The sequence below is a fragment of the Nothobranchius furzeri genome, chromosome 12 (genome assembly GCF_043380555.1).
Source record: "Nothobranchius furzeri strain GRZ-AD chromosome 12, NfurGRZ-RIMD1, whole genome shotgun sequence".
Taxonomy (NCBI): Eukaryota; Metazoa; Chordata; class Actinopteri; order Cyprinodontiformes; family Nothobranchiidae; genus Nothobranchius; species Nothobranchius furzeri.
In genome coordinates, this window is record NC_091752.1 from 57,413,769 (window position 1) to 57,426,734 (window position 12,966).

The 12,966-nt window shown below is 43.4% G+C and overlaps 1 protein-coding gene across 2 annotated transcripts in view; it reads right to left on the reverse strand.

Moving 5' to 3' along the window:
- prkar1b (protein kinase, cAMP-dependent, regulatory, type I, beta) overlaps positions 1–12,966 on the reverse strand; it is a 99,449-nt gene that overhangs the window by 17,890 nt on the left and 68,593 nt on the right. For both annotated transcript variants that reach the window (XM_015945601.3, XM_015945602.3), the window contains 3 exons: positions 6,910–6,971; positions 3,512–3,558; positions 587–745 (listed from right to left, as the gene is read on the reverse strand). In XM_015945601.3, coding sequence (XP_015801087.1) covers positions 587–745; positions 3,512–3,558; positions 6,910–6,971 — 268 coding nt within the window. The remainder of the gene's footprint in view (positions 1–586; positions 746–3,511; positions 3,559–6,909; positions 6,972–12,966) is intronic.

Consider the following 12,966-nt stretch of genomic DNA (forward strand, 5'->3'; position numbering starts at 1 on the left):
GGTGTTATGAATAGTTCAGAAAGCATTTAGCTGAGGAATCTCACACAGATACATCCAGACGCGCAGTAACTAACAGCACCCAAAATATGTGTGTGAGTGCATGTGAGTGTGACAGCCAGGCCAGAGCACCTTGTGTTTCCACTTTAAACATTTAGACATTCCAACTGGATAAGCTCCTGGAGCAGGAAGTTCATGTACAGACACCAGAACGAACCCTTTCTCGCCTTTACAGCCCTCACACACCCACGGCTGATTTTACCTCACCCCTCGCTTTTATCTGAGGAGAGATTAGGGAGAGGCTGGACCTCTGAGGTTGTGCATGGAAGACTATGTTTCATGTTAAATACTAAGAAACGTGTTTAAGGAGGTTTAAGTGCTTGAGTGGGAGAAAATATTACACAGAGAGGGCCTACTGTAGTATTTAATGTGTGCACATATATCATACGTAGATTATGTGTCTACTGCTAAGTTTCCTGAAGACTGTTCATAACTTTTATAACTTTTCTATTGTGCACATAATAGAAGTGGATGGGGTTAAATCTAACCAGGTTGGATTAATACAATAATAAAATGATTAAATTCGTACCATGAGAATGCGTCGGTAGCTGTCTCGGTCGATGCCCCACAGCTTCAGGTCAGTCTTGGCCTTTACGGTGGCAGCTCTCGGAGTCCCATAGATGAGGGCCAGCTCTCCAAAACTCCCTCCTTCCCCTATATTGGTGACCCACTCACCATTCACATACACCTGTGGAGATAAGAACAAACAGAGTAATGGACAGGGTCTTACATCAGATTAAAGGCTTCAAAAGGATGACGATAATTGCAGGGTGGACCCCTGTTGTCCCTCCTGAGACTGTTCTCAGTTTCGGGCTGTTTGATTAGTTCAGAAGGATTCTCCCTGAGAAATTGATCTGCTCTAAGCCCTCGAATGAAATCCTCTAAAAGGCCTGATATCCCCCTAACTCTCCATCAATGGCTTTCATTTCTTTTGTCTTGTCCTTTTTAGGGGAAGGAGGTTAGTAAGATGTGGTACACACACACACACACACACACACACACACACACACACACACACACACACACACACACACACACACACACACACACACAATGAGCCGTATTTAGGGCAGCAAAGCTCCACAGACAATACAAGCTCAGTGAGGTTGTCTCTAGGGCCGTTACGGTTTCAACTGTCAACACATTATCTACTATCTTGTTGATTTAATAATACAGAGAGAAACGGGAAAGAGAAACAGAAGAAGGGAAACGGTGTTTTTTCTGTCCGCTGGCTGCTGTGAATTAACCGACTTATTGGAAGGCATAATTCAGATTCTGAGTAAATCACAGGGGACTCATCCTTCACTAAAGGCTGGAACAGCTTCAAAGTGGTGAAAAGTGCTGACTATGGTTACGTCAAGCCCAGAAGAACAATTATACGGATGTTGCAAAAGCGTTACATCAGTGCACACACAGGTGGTACTACTACAGTTTCTATTACAGTGTTTGGGGCTGTTTTTGTTTAGTTTTCTATGCAAACTTATAGAGTTTTTCACAAATACTTTATTCAGCTCTTGGGATGTTCTTCCTCCCTCAGAAAAAAACTACACACCCAGAAGCAAGAGCAGAGCTTAAGCTTTACCAACAGAATTGGTGCTACTAAAGGAGTCAGACTGACGGCTCTATAGAGAAAGAGAGAAATAAATCAGGTCACTGGCAACGTGTGTGATGTGTTGCAGCTGTCGCTGAATGTTCTGCACCTATAAACGAGCAGCGAGTTGTGTGTGTGTGTGTGTGTGTGTGTGTGTGTGTGTGTGTGTGAATGAGGATGAGGAGGCAGGGTATTTGTGGTTTATTCAGTTTGTTTCTCCGGGCATGTCTGTCGGCTGTTTAAGTGTGAGTACATGCAAAATGTCTTGGCCACTCGAAATAATAAAAATAGAAGCCTACTATTATAAAATAATGACTTGGTAAAATAAAACTACTTAAGTGAATTATCCCATAAATGTTGCTCATATTTATTAATGACTGAAGTATAAAAGCATCTGTAGCTTGTTGTTCTTTACTAAAGGCTGTAACTGCGTATGCAGCCCTCTCACACACACACACACACACACACACACACACACACACACGCACGCACACACACACACACACACACACACACACACACACACACACACACACACACACACACACACACACACACACACACTGTCTTTGAGTGAATAGATGACACGGAGGGGTGTTTACATTAGTAGCAGCTTTCAGGCCGTTTATGGGACGCTGGCAGATTTACACCCCTGTATAATGAGAGACATCTCCACACTTTAATAACCTCGGCACTGATCTCGAAGACGTTTAGTGCATGGGCTGTGGCTGGGAGGCAGCCACTGTCTGTGGGGACGGTAGAAGGGATGGCAGGGTGACGTGAAGGAGACACAGAAGAGCATGCGGTTTGGCGACGGCTGAGCTTGGAGGATAGTCTTCCCACAATCTGGGTGCAGGGCAAAAAATATAAAAAATGTGGGAACACATTCGCTGATGGCAGCTCTGAGCAGATCTGTCTGATTTAACACACTGAAGGAGTAATTAAGTCACGCCGCAGCTGCGAGACAGCGCGCCTCTAGCCGTCCATCGAATAGAAAGTTGCATGTAAAAAGCTGTTTGATTAGCGGTAAAATAAATGTCGCTTTGATTTAACAGACACCTTTATCAGTTGTGTTTGCTGCCTTATTGGGACATTGTCAAAGTTAGAGGAGGACTATTTTTAGCACTGAACTAGTTCCTGTTCAGAGAGATAACAGGGCAATAGCGTAATTTCTAGATACCAAACTTCTTATCTTCTGTCTAAATAAACTGCAGGCTCGAATGCAAAAACTAACCCCCCTTGTGGAAAACCATGCCCTGTTTCCCTCTCGCATGAAGGCGGAGTTCAGACCACTTATCTAATCACATCAACAAGCCACCGTCTGAAACAATGCAGATTCAGAGTTGGTTGTTCTTCCTATCAAGGCACCATCTCAACATGGCTGCCTCTGCTTTTAGTATGGGGCAAAGACATTGGCAGTCTCAGCCAACCTGAGCCTCTCCTCTCACCCACGGTTTCTGTCTCACTGCGCTTGGCTGATAAGGTCACTTCCTGTTTAACTTTCCATCAGCTCCCGTTTTATCTCTCCACTTAAGTCCATCGCTCGGTGTCAGGCTCGCTAGGACAATAGGTCTCAGATTGAGAGCCTCGTAGAGCGCTCTCCTGTAAAGCACCAAGTTCATACTTTCATTGAGCTGGAACCAGAGGAGGAGGACCCAACATGGAGGCTGTTCAATAACCAGCTCGTGTGTGCAGTATTATCTGACCACGACTAAGGAAGGGTTTCTGACCAAGATCTGAACTAAAAACTAAAATATATATTTTTTTACCAAGATAAATTTAACTGCTGTAATCAGAATTACTTTACTTCCCAGTTTGTTTAAGGTGTGGTAAGAAATGTTCCTGTGTGTGCCAGCCACTTACGTCCACTTCACCTTGGTCAATCACATAGAAGTTGTCTCCTTCATCGCCTGAAGAGGGGAGAGGAAGAAAAACACGGGAGCTTAAAAAAACAAAAAAAGCAACATTTACAACTAAATAAAATGTTTAAATTTTATTTCCTATTAAAGTTCATTCCCTCCTAACTGGAATTCTGGATGTTAATTGATTTATTATAAAAGAAGATCAGAGTATGAGAAATACTTCGAACCCAACTCTATGCAGACTGCCCAAAATATTCAATAATGTCTATTTAAAATGTATGACCGTGGGATTGTTTTGATAAACAGAGTCTTAACCAAGAATCAAAAGTGATTCCCGCAGAACAAAACATGCCAGTGGGAGCCAATAACAGGAGAAAGCTGCAGAAGCAGCCGTGCTCGTTACAGGTTTAGAAACTCGGAAACACATCTGCTTCAACATGAAGAGCCACAATTCTTCAGTAAAATCAGAGAAATATACAAATGTCTCTTTATATTATGGAAATATAATGTAGAGCCAGCATCTAACCTGCTCTCTAAATCACACGTGCTGCTTTCAAAGTGAAGGGATATGGTTGACTGATGTATTTGAAAAGCATCAAGTCTGGAGATAAGGCAAAAAAATAGAGTGTTCCTTTAAATATGCTATCACTTACATGGGGCTCAGAGGGAATCGTTAAAAGAAGTGACAGCCACACACATGGATCTCCCACCGCAGAATGAAGCATAAATGCTGCTCCATACAGGCACAAGCGGCTTATCAAAATGACTCAAAAGCCTAAAGCATCGAGTGGGTACCGAGTCAGGGTGGGACTTTGTGTGCATTTTTGTTTTGTGTGTTTTCACCCGAAGAGTTGAAAAGCTGAGAGCACCCTGCAAGTAAAGTTCACAAGAGTTCACACGCCTAATTAATACCGAGTAGAGTGGAGGGCTCGTTAATCATACAGCTCTAATCGTCACACAAAACACCCCTTGTCTGTCTGAAGGTCTGTCCCAGCAAAGGGCTCAGAAAGCCATGCACACAAATTCACTCCCAACCTGCTGCAACCTGGCCCTCTGCTCATTTCTCTTCTTTCTCTTTCATCTCATCGGTCGCTCTTTCAGTTTCCTCTGACTGTGGCTGGCTTTTCTTCTGCTCTTCCTGTCTTTTATCACTTTGGTGCCCAGGCTTTTGTTTTGTGTCTTTCGCTTGAGAGTGCAGACAAATATTTAACCAGAAGCTGCACACACACACACACACACGCCCGTGCGCATGCAAGCACATACACACACACACATTTGTGCATGCAGGCTGGTGTGATCCATGTGGTCTTGTTTCAACATAAGCTAATTGTCATCCACACCGCTAAGGTTCTGTGGCTTTGCTCAAAAGAACATCATGGGTTACATCCTCAACCTCTCAGGTGTTTCGCACCCACAATTCCTCAGTAGAAATGATAGTGTCTGTCCAAACAATCTTTTGGCCGTTGCTGCAAAATAACCTAGCACTTACAATGATTAAATCAGATGTAGAAATAGTAATTTTTATGTTATGATGGGTGAATTGCTTTGGTGTTTACAACAACTCCATTCTTTCAGTGATAACTCCAAGCTGTGTCTAAATAGTTGGTAAGTAGCCAGTAGCATGTTTCTTGAAGCTGTACAGTAATCCAGACCTTAGCTATGACATCAGTACTGTCTACACTACATATATACAATACACCACTACACTCGGTAGTGTATAACAATGGCCCGTCGGCGTCCAGGGGCCCTGAAAAGTGAGCTAGTCCTATTATCACCAAATTAGGACTGATATACTCCTAGATGCTGTTTTAAGAGTAGGTGGGAGTGGGAAGCTGTCTAAGCAGCAACAGTTTCTCTTCACCTTGTGTGTGTGTGTGTGTGTGTGTGTGTGTGTGTGTGTGTGTGTGTGTGTGTGTGTGTCTACGTGCACATGCATATTGTGTGTGTGTGTGTGTACGCATGCATATTATGTGCGTGTGTGTGTACGCATGCATATTGTGTGTGTGTGTGTGTGTGTGTGTGTGTCTACGTGCACATGCATATTGTGTGTGTGTGTGTGCACGTGCACGCATGCATATTATGTGTGTGTGTTCAATGATGGCTGCATGGTGGCGCAGTGGTTAGTACTGTTGCCTCGCAGCACGCAGGTTGCAAGTTCGAAACTCGGCCGCGGCCTTTATGCGTGTTCTCCCCATGCATGCGTGGGTTTCCTCCAGGTACTCCGGTTTCCCCCACAGATCACAACATGCCCTACAGGTTATAAATTGTAAGTCGCTTTGGATAAAAGCATCTGCCAAATAAATAAACATAAACGTCAAAATAAACAATGAGCTCCTCAGCAGTAAATAATATGAATTTGTGCAGGTGTTAACTAAGTAGTATATCTGAAAGTGGAAATTTGCGGTCCTGCATGTCTTCAGTGCTTCGAGTATGTGATTAAATGTGTTTGATTGGAGCTTTATGGTGGGGACCTGCTGGTCTGTTGACACAGAAGTGTTTAGGCAGAGGAGAGAAGCCTGATGACTGGTTTAGGATGAGACAATGGTGGGCGGCAGTGAAACACTTACAAATAAAATCATAATGAACAATCAGTGAGAATGGTGATGTTTATGTTTATTTATTTGGCAGACGCTTTTATCCAAAGCGAAGTGCAATTTTTTTACTTGTAGGGCATGTTGTGATCTGTAGGGGAAACCGGAGTACCCGGAGGAAACCCACACATGCATGGGGAGAACACGCAACTCCACGCAGAAAGGCCACAGCCGAGTTTCGAACCTGCAACCTTCTTGCTGCGAGGCAACAGTGCTAACAACTGCGCCACCATGCAGCCCAGAATGGTGACTGGTTTCAGTCCGTCATTACATCAGAGTGTCTTTAATAAAATATCTTAAATACACTGCTTGTAAATCCCTTCGTAATTATCTTATTAAGACGTAAATTCACACGTGCTGTTGGCCGTTTAAACTTCATTAGAGGATACAACATCCAGGTGAAACTCGAGAAATTAGAATAAGTTCATTTATGTCAGTAATTCAACTTAAAAGGTGAAACTAATATATGAGACAGACTCATTCCATGCAAAGCCCGTTATTTCAAACTTTTATTTGTTAATTGTGAGTATTGCTTACAGCTTATATGAAAACCTCAGACTAGTAGAATATTACATGAACTCAATAAAACAAGGATTTTAAATAGAGTAATGTCAGGCCTCTGACCCTGTTGCTTCAACTGAAATAAATTAACTTTTGCAACATCTTCTATTTTTTCGAGCTTCACCTGTATCGAGTTTTGGCAAGGCCGGCAATGACGTACTGCTGCAACAGTTTCAAGTGCAAATCGCTTATAATTTCCCAAGGATGAGCACACATGAATAATTCAAATGAAAATAGTTCTACTAACCTTGCTGGATCACTGTTTCCCCTGCAATGTGAGTGACTGGGAACATTGCATCAAATATGTCACTGCAATAGAAATGGAGAAGAGGGGTGGGGGGAGATAAGAGAGAGGGGAATAGTTAAAACTCACAATTATGGTATTGGAACAGTAGGGTCAGAATTTAGTCTAAGCTAAGTTCTGCCTTATATCAATGGTTTATGCTCCTAACAGTGTTGTAAAGGTGAGGGAGGTCACACGTTGGACATCTTATGGGCCATTCCCATCTGTACCGGGTCGGCCCGGGCCGGGTAGCCCCAGTCGGCCCCAGCCTGGCCCGGTTGATTCCACACATCCTTGCCTTAAGCCCATGTGGGCTGATTCTACCCACCAATCAGAGGCTTGCTCTAATGGAAGGTGTGAATTTGCTGTCAGCAGTGGGTGTGTTGGCCCTGGTCGGCCTGAAGCAGACCCCCTCGAGAAGAGGGCTGAGAATGAGCCTTGGTTGGCCCGGAAAAATACCAGCCCACCCAGATATGTAAACAACCTACGCTACCCGGCCCGGGCCGACCCGGTACAGATGGGAATGGCCCATAAGTTCCACCTAAGCCAGGTTTACACACTACAGCCTGAGTATTCTTGCTGACCATGCCCATCCCTTTATGACCACATGGACCCATCTCCAGATGGCTACTTCCAGCCGGATCATGCACCATGTCACAAAGCTCAGATCATCTCTCACTGGTCTCTAGAACATGACCATGAGTTCACTGGACTCTAATGGCCTCCCCAGTCTCCAGATCCCAATCCAGTCCAGAACCTTTGAGATATGATGAAACGAGGGATCCATCCACATCACAGATGTTTGACAAATCTGCAATAATTGAGTGATGTCATGTCAACGTGTACCTCGTCTCCAAAGCCCTGACGCATCTAAGCAAAAATGAAGGCCACTTTGTTGAAGGCTAATTGGGACCTATTGGTACTCATAAGGTTTACCCAAAAATTGCACATGAGTGCCCTTAAACAGACCGGACACAACTCTGCTTTTGTTGAATAATTCTGGACATTCTGGAGTTCTGTCATTGGTCTGCAGCCACTTCACATCATACCTTTACTATGTGTGGGTTTACTTATGAATGTTTTGTTTCAGTCCACGATCAAAGCTTTTCCCTCTGAGAGCATCTTCCTTTAGAGGCACTGAAAAAACAAACAAAGTGACAGCTGTAACTAAGCGCTTAATTTCTGCTTCACCCCAGCAGGGAAAGCGCCGGTTAGACTGTTACTAATCAGGCTGTTTAAATGCATGAAGCCTCAGAAGATTAGAATTCCACCACTGGAATGTGTTGGGACAAGAGCCATATCCCATCTCCCCTCCTTTTCTGCTTGTCTCTCACCTTTAGGGTGTATTATTCCATCTAATCAGTTGCACACCACTTGTCGTATAGAGAAATATAGAAACAACAAAATAAAAGGGTCAGGTATATCAAAGGCCCACAAGCACTACTGAGTAAACCTGGGCAAGTCTGAGCCCGCTCTCAGATATGGTGTGTGTATGTGCAACTGAATGTGTTCATTTGAGCCAGTATATGTGCGTCTGAGAACACACAGCCTATGAAAACACGCACGTTTCTACAAAACAACAAGTGAGTGTGCATTTATGCACTTTAAGGACATACAAACCTGGTCAACGGTTCACATGAAATGTTGACCAAAAAACTGCTGGAAAGCAGATGTCATGAAGAGCTCTGAGAACATTGGTGAGTGTTTTAGAAGTGAATGGACCCTGCTGGCATTTATTTATGTAAGCAGGCAGAAAAAAGTGGCTTTCAGCCAACCACACACACAGGTAGGGCCTGTGCACTGCAGCTGTCCACTGACTCAGATAGAAGCACACACACACACGTACACACACACACACACTTGCATTAAAACTCTTTGAAGTGTATAAGATGTGCAACCCCTCACACAGCATTGATCTGATGAAATCCTTCCAACCTTCATGCGTTCTCATAACTGCAGCAACACATTTGTGCTCAGGAATTTCTGATGAAAACATCCGTAATGGCACAATGATGCAAGCTCCAACACTTTGGTGGTTATTAGTCAAAGCAACATCTGCAGGAGAGCCCTGGACTCCCCACACACGTGTGACCTCCGGTGCTCGGTTGGATGTCTGGTTGTTCAGAAAGCATTAGAGAAGGTGGCTACAGGTCGTGTGTAGCTTTGAAACTATGGCTTATGGAAGCCGTTAGCTGAACAGATCACGAAGTTCAATGTTTCAACAGATCAACCTGTAGAGAACATACAAGAACCAACACAAAAAGGAGTGTGAGCGCCTCCCTGATATGAGGGACAGCACACCCGCATCTGCATTTGGACACATACTGATGAGACATTACACATTGAGGCAGAATACCAAAGATAGAACCACACAATAAGTGGACGAGGACCTGGGACAAGCAAACTTGCATTTAGTTATTCACACTTGACCACCTTTTTATTTCCACGCTCGGCTTTCCTTCATCTTTTTACTGAACGGATCAGTGACCACAACTAAAATACCCAACTCCCCCCTTCTTTGTGTCCATCTTTCTGTTTACTTTGCGTTTTTCTTCTTCCTATCTCTCCTGAATCCCTTTTTTCTCTTGAAATTCATTGATCCCATCTCTAATGTCCCTTCTTGGCAAGTCCAAGATGAAGTGATTAATCTTGTCCTTTCCGCTACCTGTAGCTCCCCCTGACCTTATGAAAAGGCAGAGCAACCCCACGGACAATGGATGTGCTGTTCTGACAGAGATGGATAGAAGGAGAGAGAGGCAAAGAGGCCGCAAAGAGAACAGAAGGGCTAGGAAGTTCATCTCCATCCTCGGCTCGGGGACAAAGCTTCTGTCATGGTTGAAATATGTGGAGGCGCTTTGCTACAGCACATATGCACATGCTTAAACACACATTCACTCACTCACCAACTCCCTTCAGCAGAAATATAAATGGTACAAATATATTGTGTAAAATATGCAAATGGGTAAAGGTGTGATAAATAATTTTAGAAGCTCTGCTATTTCAGGCTTGACTGTATCCACATATTTAGTTATAGCTCACGTCCTGGCTTTAAGGTGTTTAAAAATAATGGGTGTCAAAACCTCAAGATGTTTATGTCATACATTTCCTGTGGTTAAGATTTCCCCTTATTGAGATGACAGAAATCCTATTAAAGGAAGTGTGGTGTGTTCTTTGGATGTAGCTCCCCCCACTGCTGAGCAGCTAGCTGTATGACAGCAAAAAGAGGGAGATTCACCTAAATGTTGTTTATTAAAAGTCATGTTTGAAATTCTCTCTGGTAGCAAAGGGCATATGCAATCATTTTGGTTGGATGTCTACCACTCATAACTCTTTTTAAATTGATATTTATAACAAACTCCAAGATTTTGCATGTTTTTTATATAAAATACAGCCTGCTGCAAAGTTGTTACTGAGACAGCTAATAAGACATAATTATCCACCAATCAGGACTGCTCTAAAAATCCATCCTGACCACCAATTGCCATGCAAAGTTCTGAAAAATGTTAGGGCTGCTTTTAAAGGGGACATATTGTGAATTATTTTCCTGAGTTATAATGGTTCTGTGTTCTACATAAAATAATTTTTTATGTAGTTCTTTGCAAAAAATCCCTCTCACATAATGCAGCAATTTTATTTTTGACAATTTCAGCACCTTCCAGAATGAGCCGTTTCAGTGCTCTGTCACTTAAAAAAAAACAAGCTGGAGCTGGCCACGCCCACCCCTTTCCTCCCCAGGCTGCTCTGATATATGGGAGGGGCTCATAGTAGAGCTGCTGCTCCACTCTGCTGTTGCACTTGAGAGGTGGTTCGTTTTGTTTAAAAGACTTGTTTCAGGCATCCATTCGGCGGCAGCCTACGCAAACAGGCCCAGACTTCCCTCTCCCCAGCCACTTGGGCCAGCTCCTCAGGGGGAATCCCATGGTGGTCCCTGGCCGGCCAAGAAACATAGTCCCTCCAACGTGTCCTGGTCGACCTTTAGGTCCCAGTTGGATGTGCCTGGAATACCTCACCAGGGAGGCATCCAGGAGGCATCCTAACCAGATGTCTGAGCCACATTATGCCAGAGTCACATCAGCTGGCTCCTCTTGATGTTGTTTCAGACACATTTTTCCTATTACAGTGTGCAGAGAGGCAGTAGAGACCCACATGGCAGGTCAGTTTTGGATAATATTGAGGAAGCTCTGATCTGATCACGCGATGGGAAATCGGGTCCGATCATATGATTTTCAGGAAATCAGAATCCGTGGGGGAAAAATCAGATTTTACCATATAAGAAAACAAATATTACTTTTTAAATTCATGCTGAGAAGAGATTTTCTAACGGAAAAACAATGATTTAGTTTGAAATTAAACAAGTTCTTCTACATCTGGATTCTTTGTTTCACACACAACAACACTATAAAGTCCCAAGGGACACATGTAATGAGTGCAAACTGGGCATTTAACGAGATGGAAAATGTAGTGCTGTGTTCAACACTGATGCGCCTTAAAGGGCAAGTCACCCCCAAATCTACTTTTTTTCTGATAAACTATATAAATGCATGTCTAATCGTGCTGCAGACACATGTAGTCAACAGTATGCACTTAAGGTGCATTTTAGTTCAAATTTAAATGTTCTGCCTAAAACTGTCAGTGTTGTGTCATTGTCAGGTAAAAACTCTGCACTACATTTGAAATAAAATCTGCCATCGCTATTGGCTAAGAGGTACCCTAGAACATTAGTTGGTACCATATGATGTCACAATGTCATTGTGAGCCTGTGTGTGTGTGTGTGTGTGTGTTTGTTAACGACTCCACCCTCTCGGTCTGCTAAGTAACAGCATTTGTTGTATTTTTCAAACAGGAAGTGGGAGTTGAGTAAAAATCTGGTAGGGGGTGACTTGCTCTTTAAAGAGCAAATTGCAGGTTAAATGTTTTTTTCTAATTCATATAAAATGTTGTCCAGAAAATACTATTTGAAATGCTTATTGTGGATATTTCGTTTTAAACTACATAAAGGCACAGTTTATTTTAGGACAAAGTGGCCTTTCTCAGCAAAGCTTCTAAAAACGCTCTTTTTCTAAATCTGAACCTCTGACGTAACCAAAGGGAGTTAGAAGCTAGGCGCTGCCTCAGCTCAGTGTGGAGAGTGGGTGGTTTTAGGGTAGAGAGGTCATGTGATCTAGTCAGTGTGTGTTTACTAGTTTTGCACTGTGTTCATTTTGATGAACTACTGTTTGTGAAGGCTGTACCAACTCCAGCCTGTCTGGACATCAAGTCCACGGGTTTCCAGATAAGAGAAACAACGTCTCAGTGCCTGAGGGCGTTTTGTGCTGCTGAAAAGACGGGACTTCTGTAGCCCACAACGGTCGGTACTGGGACAGGGAGGTCCGCGCTGGGCTCTGCAGACCTGTGGCGGGGTTTATAAAATTAAATGCGGATTTCTAGAACTCAGATCACTGTCAGAACCAACCACCAGAAGAGTGGCTCAGCGGGCCAGTCGAGCTGATTTCTGGGTCGAAACCAGATCAGAGCTGCCGCCTGGACCACCAGGAGAGGATCATGTGCCGCTTTTAAAAATACCAGCTCGACTGGCTCGCTGGTGTCTGGGTCGGATCCAGCTCACAGAACGCACATGAGCTCCAGAACCAGATGACAGGTGTCTCTCTCCATCTCTCTAAGCGCTAAACTACGTTACGTGAACAGATATTAATGAGTGTGAGACAGCTGACAGATGCTCATTAGTTTATTATTGTCAATTATTAATATTATATTAACTGACCAATACTATTTTAATTGTCTGGTACGTGATAGTAATCTGTACAATATTGTGATGTTAGCACGAGAGTTTAAGATAGCATTGTTAACTCACAAGCTGCTCCCCCACTGCTTCTCCTCACATCGAAGCACAATCTCTCTGCTTTGACCGATGGTTTCTCCCTCTGGTTTGTCTCTGCTCTATGGGGTGTGCAGCAAACTCATAACTTTATGGTTTTGGTCCATCAGAAGTAGAATTATAAACATTTAAAGTTTCCTCTGTGT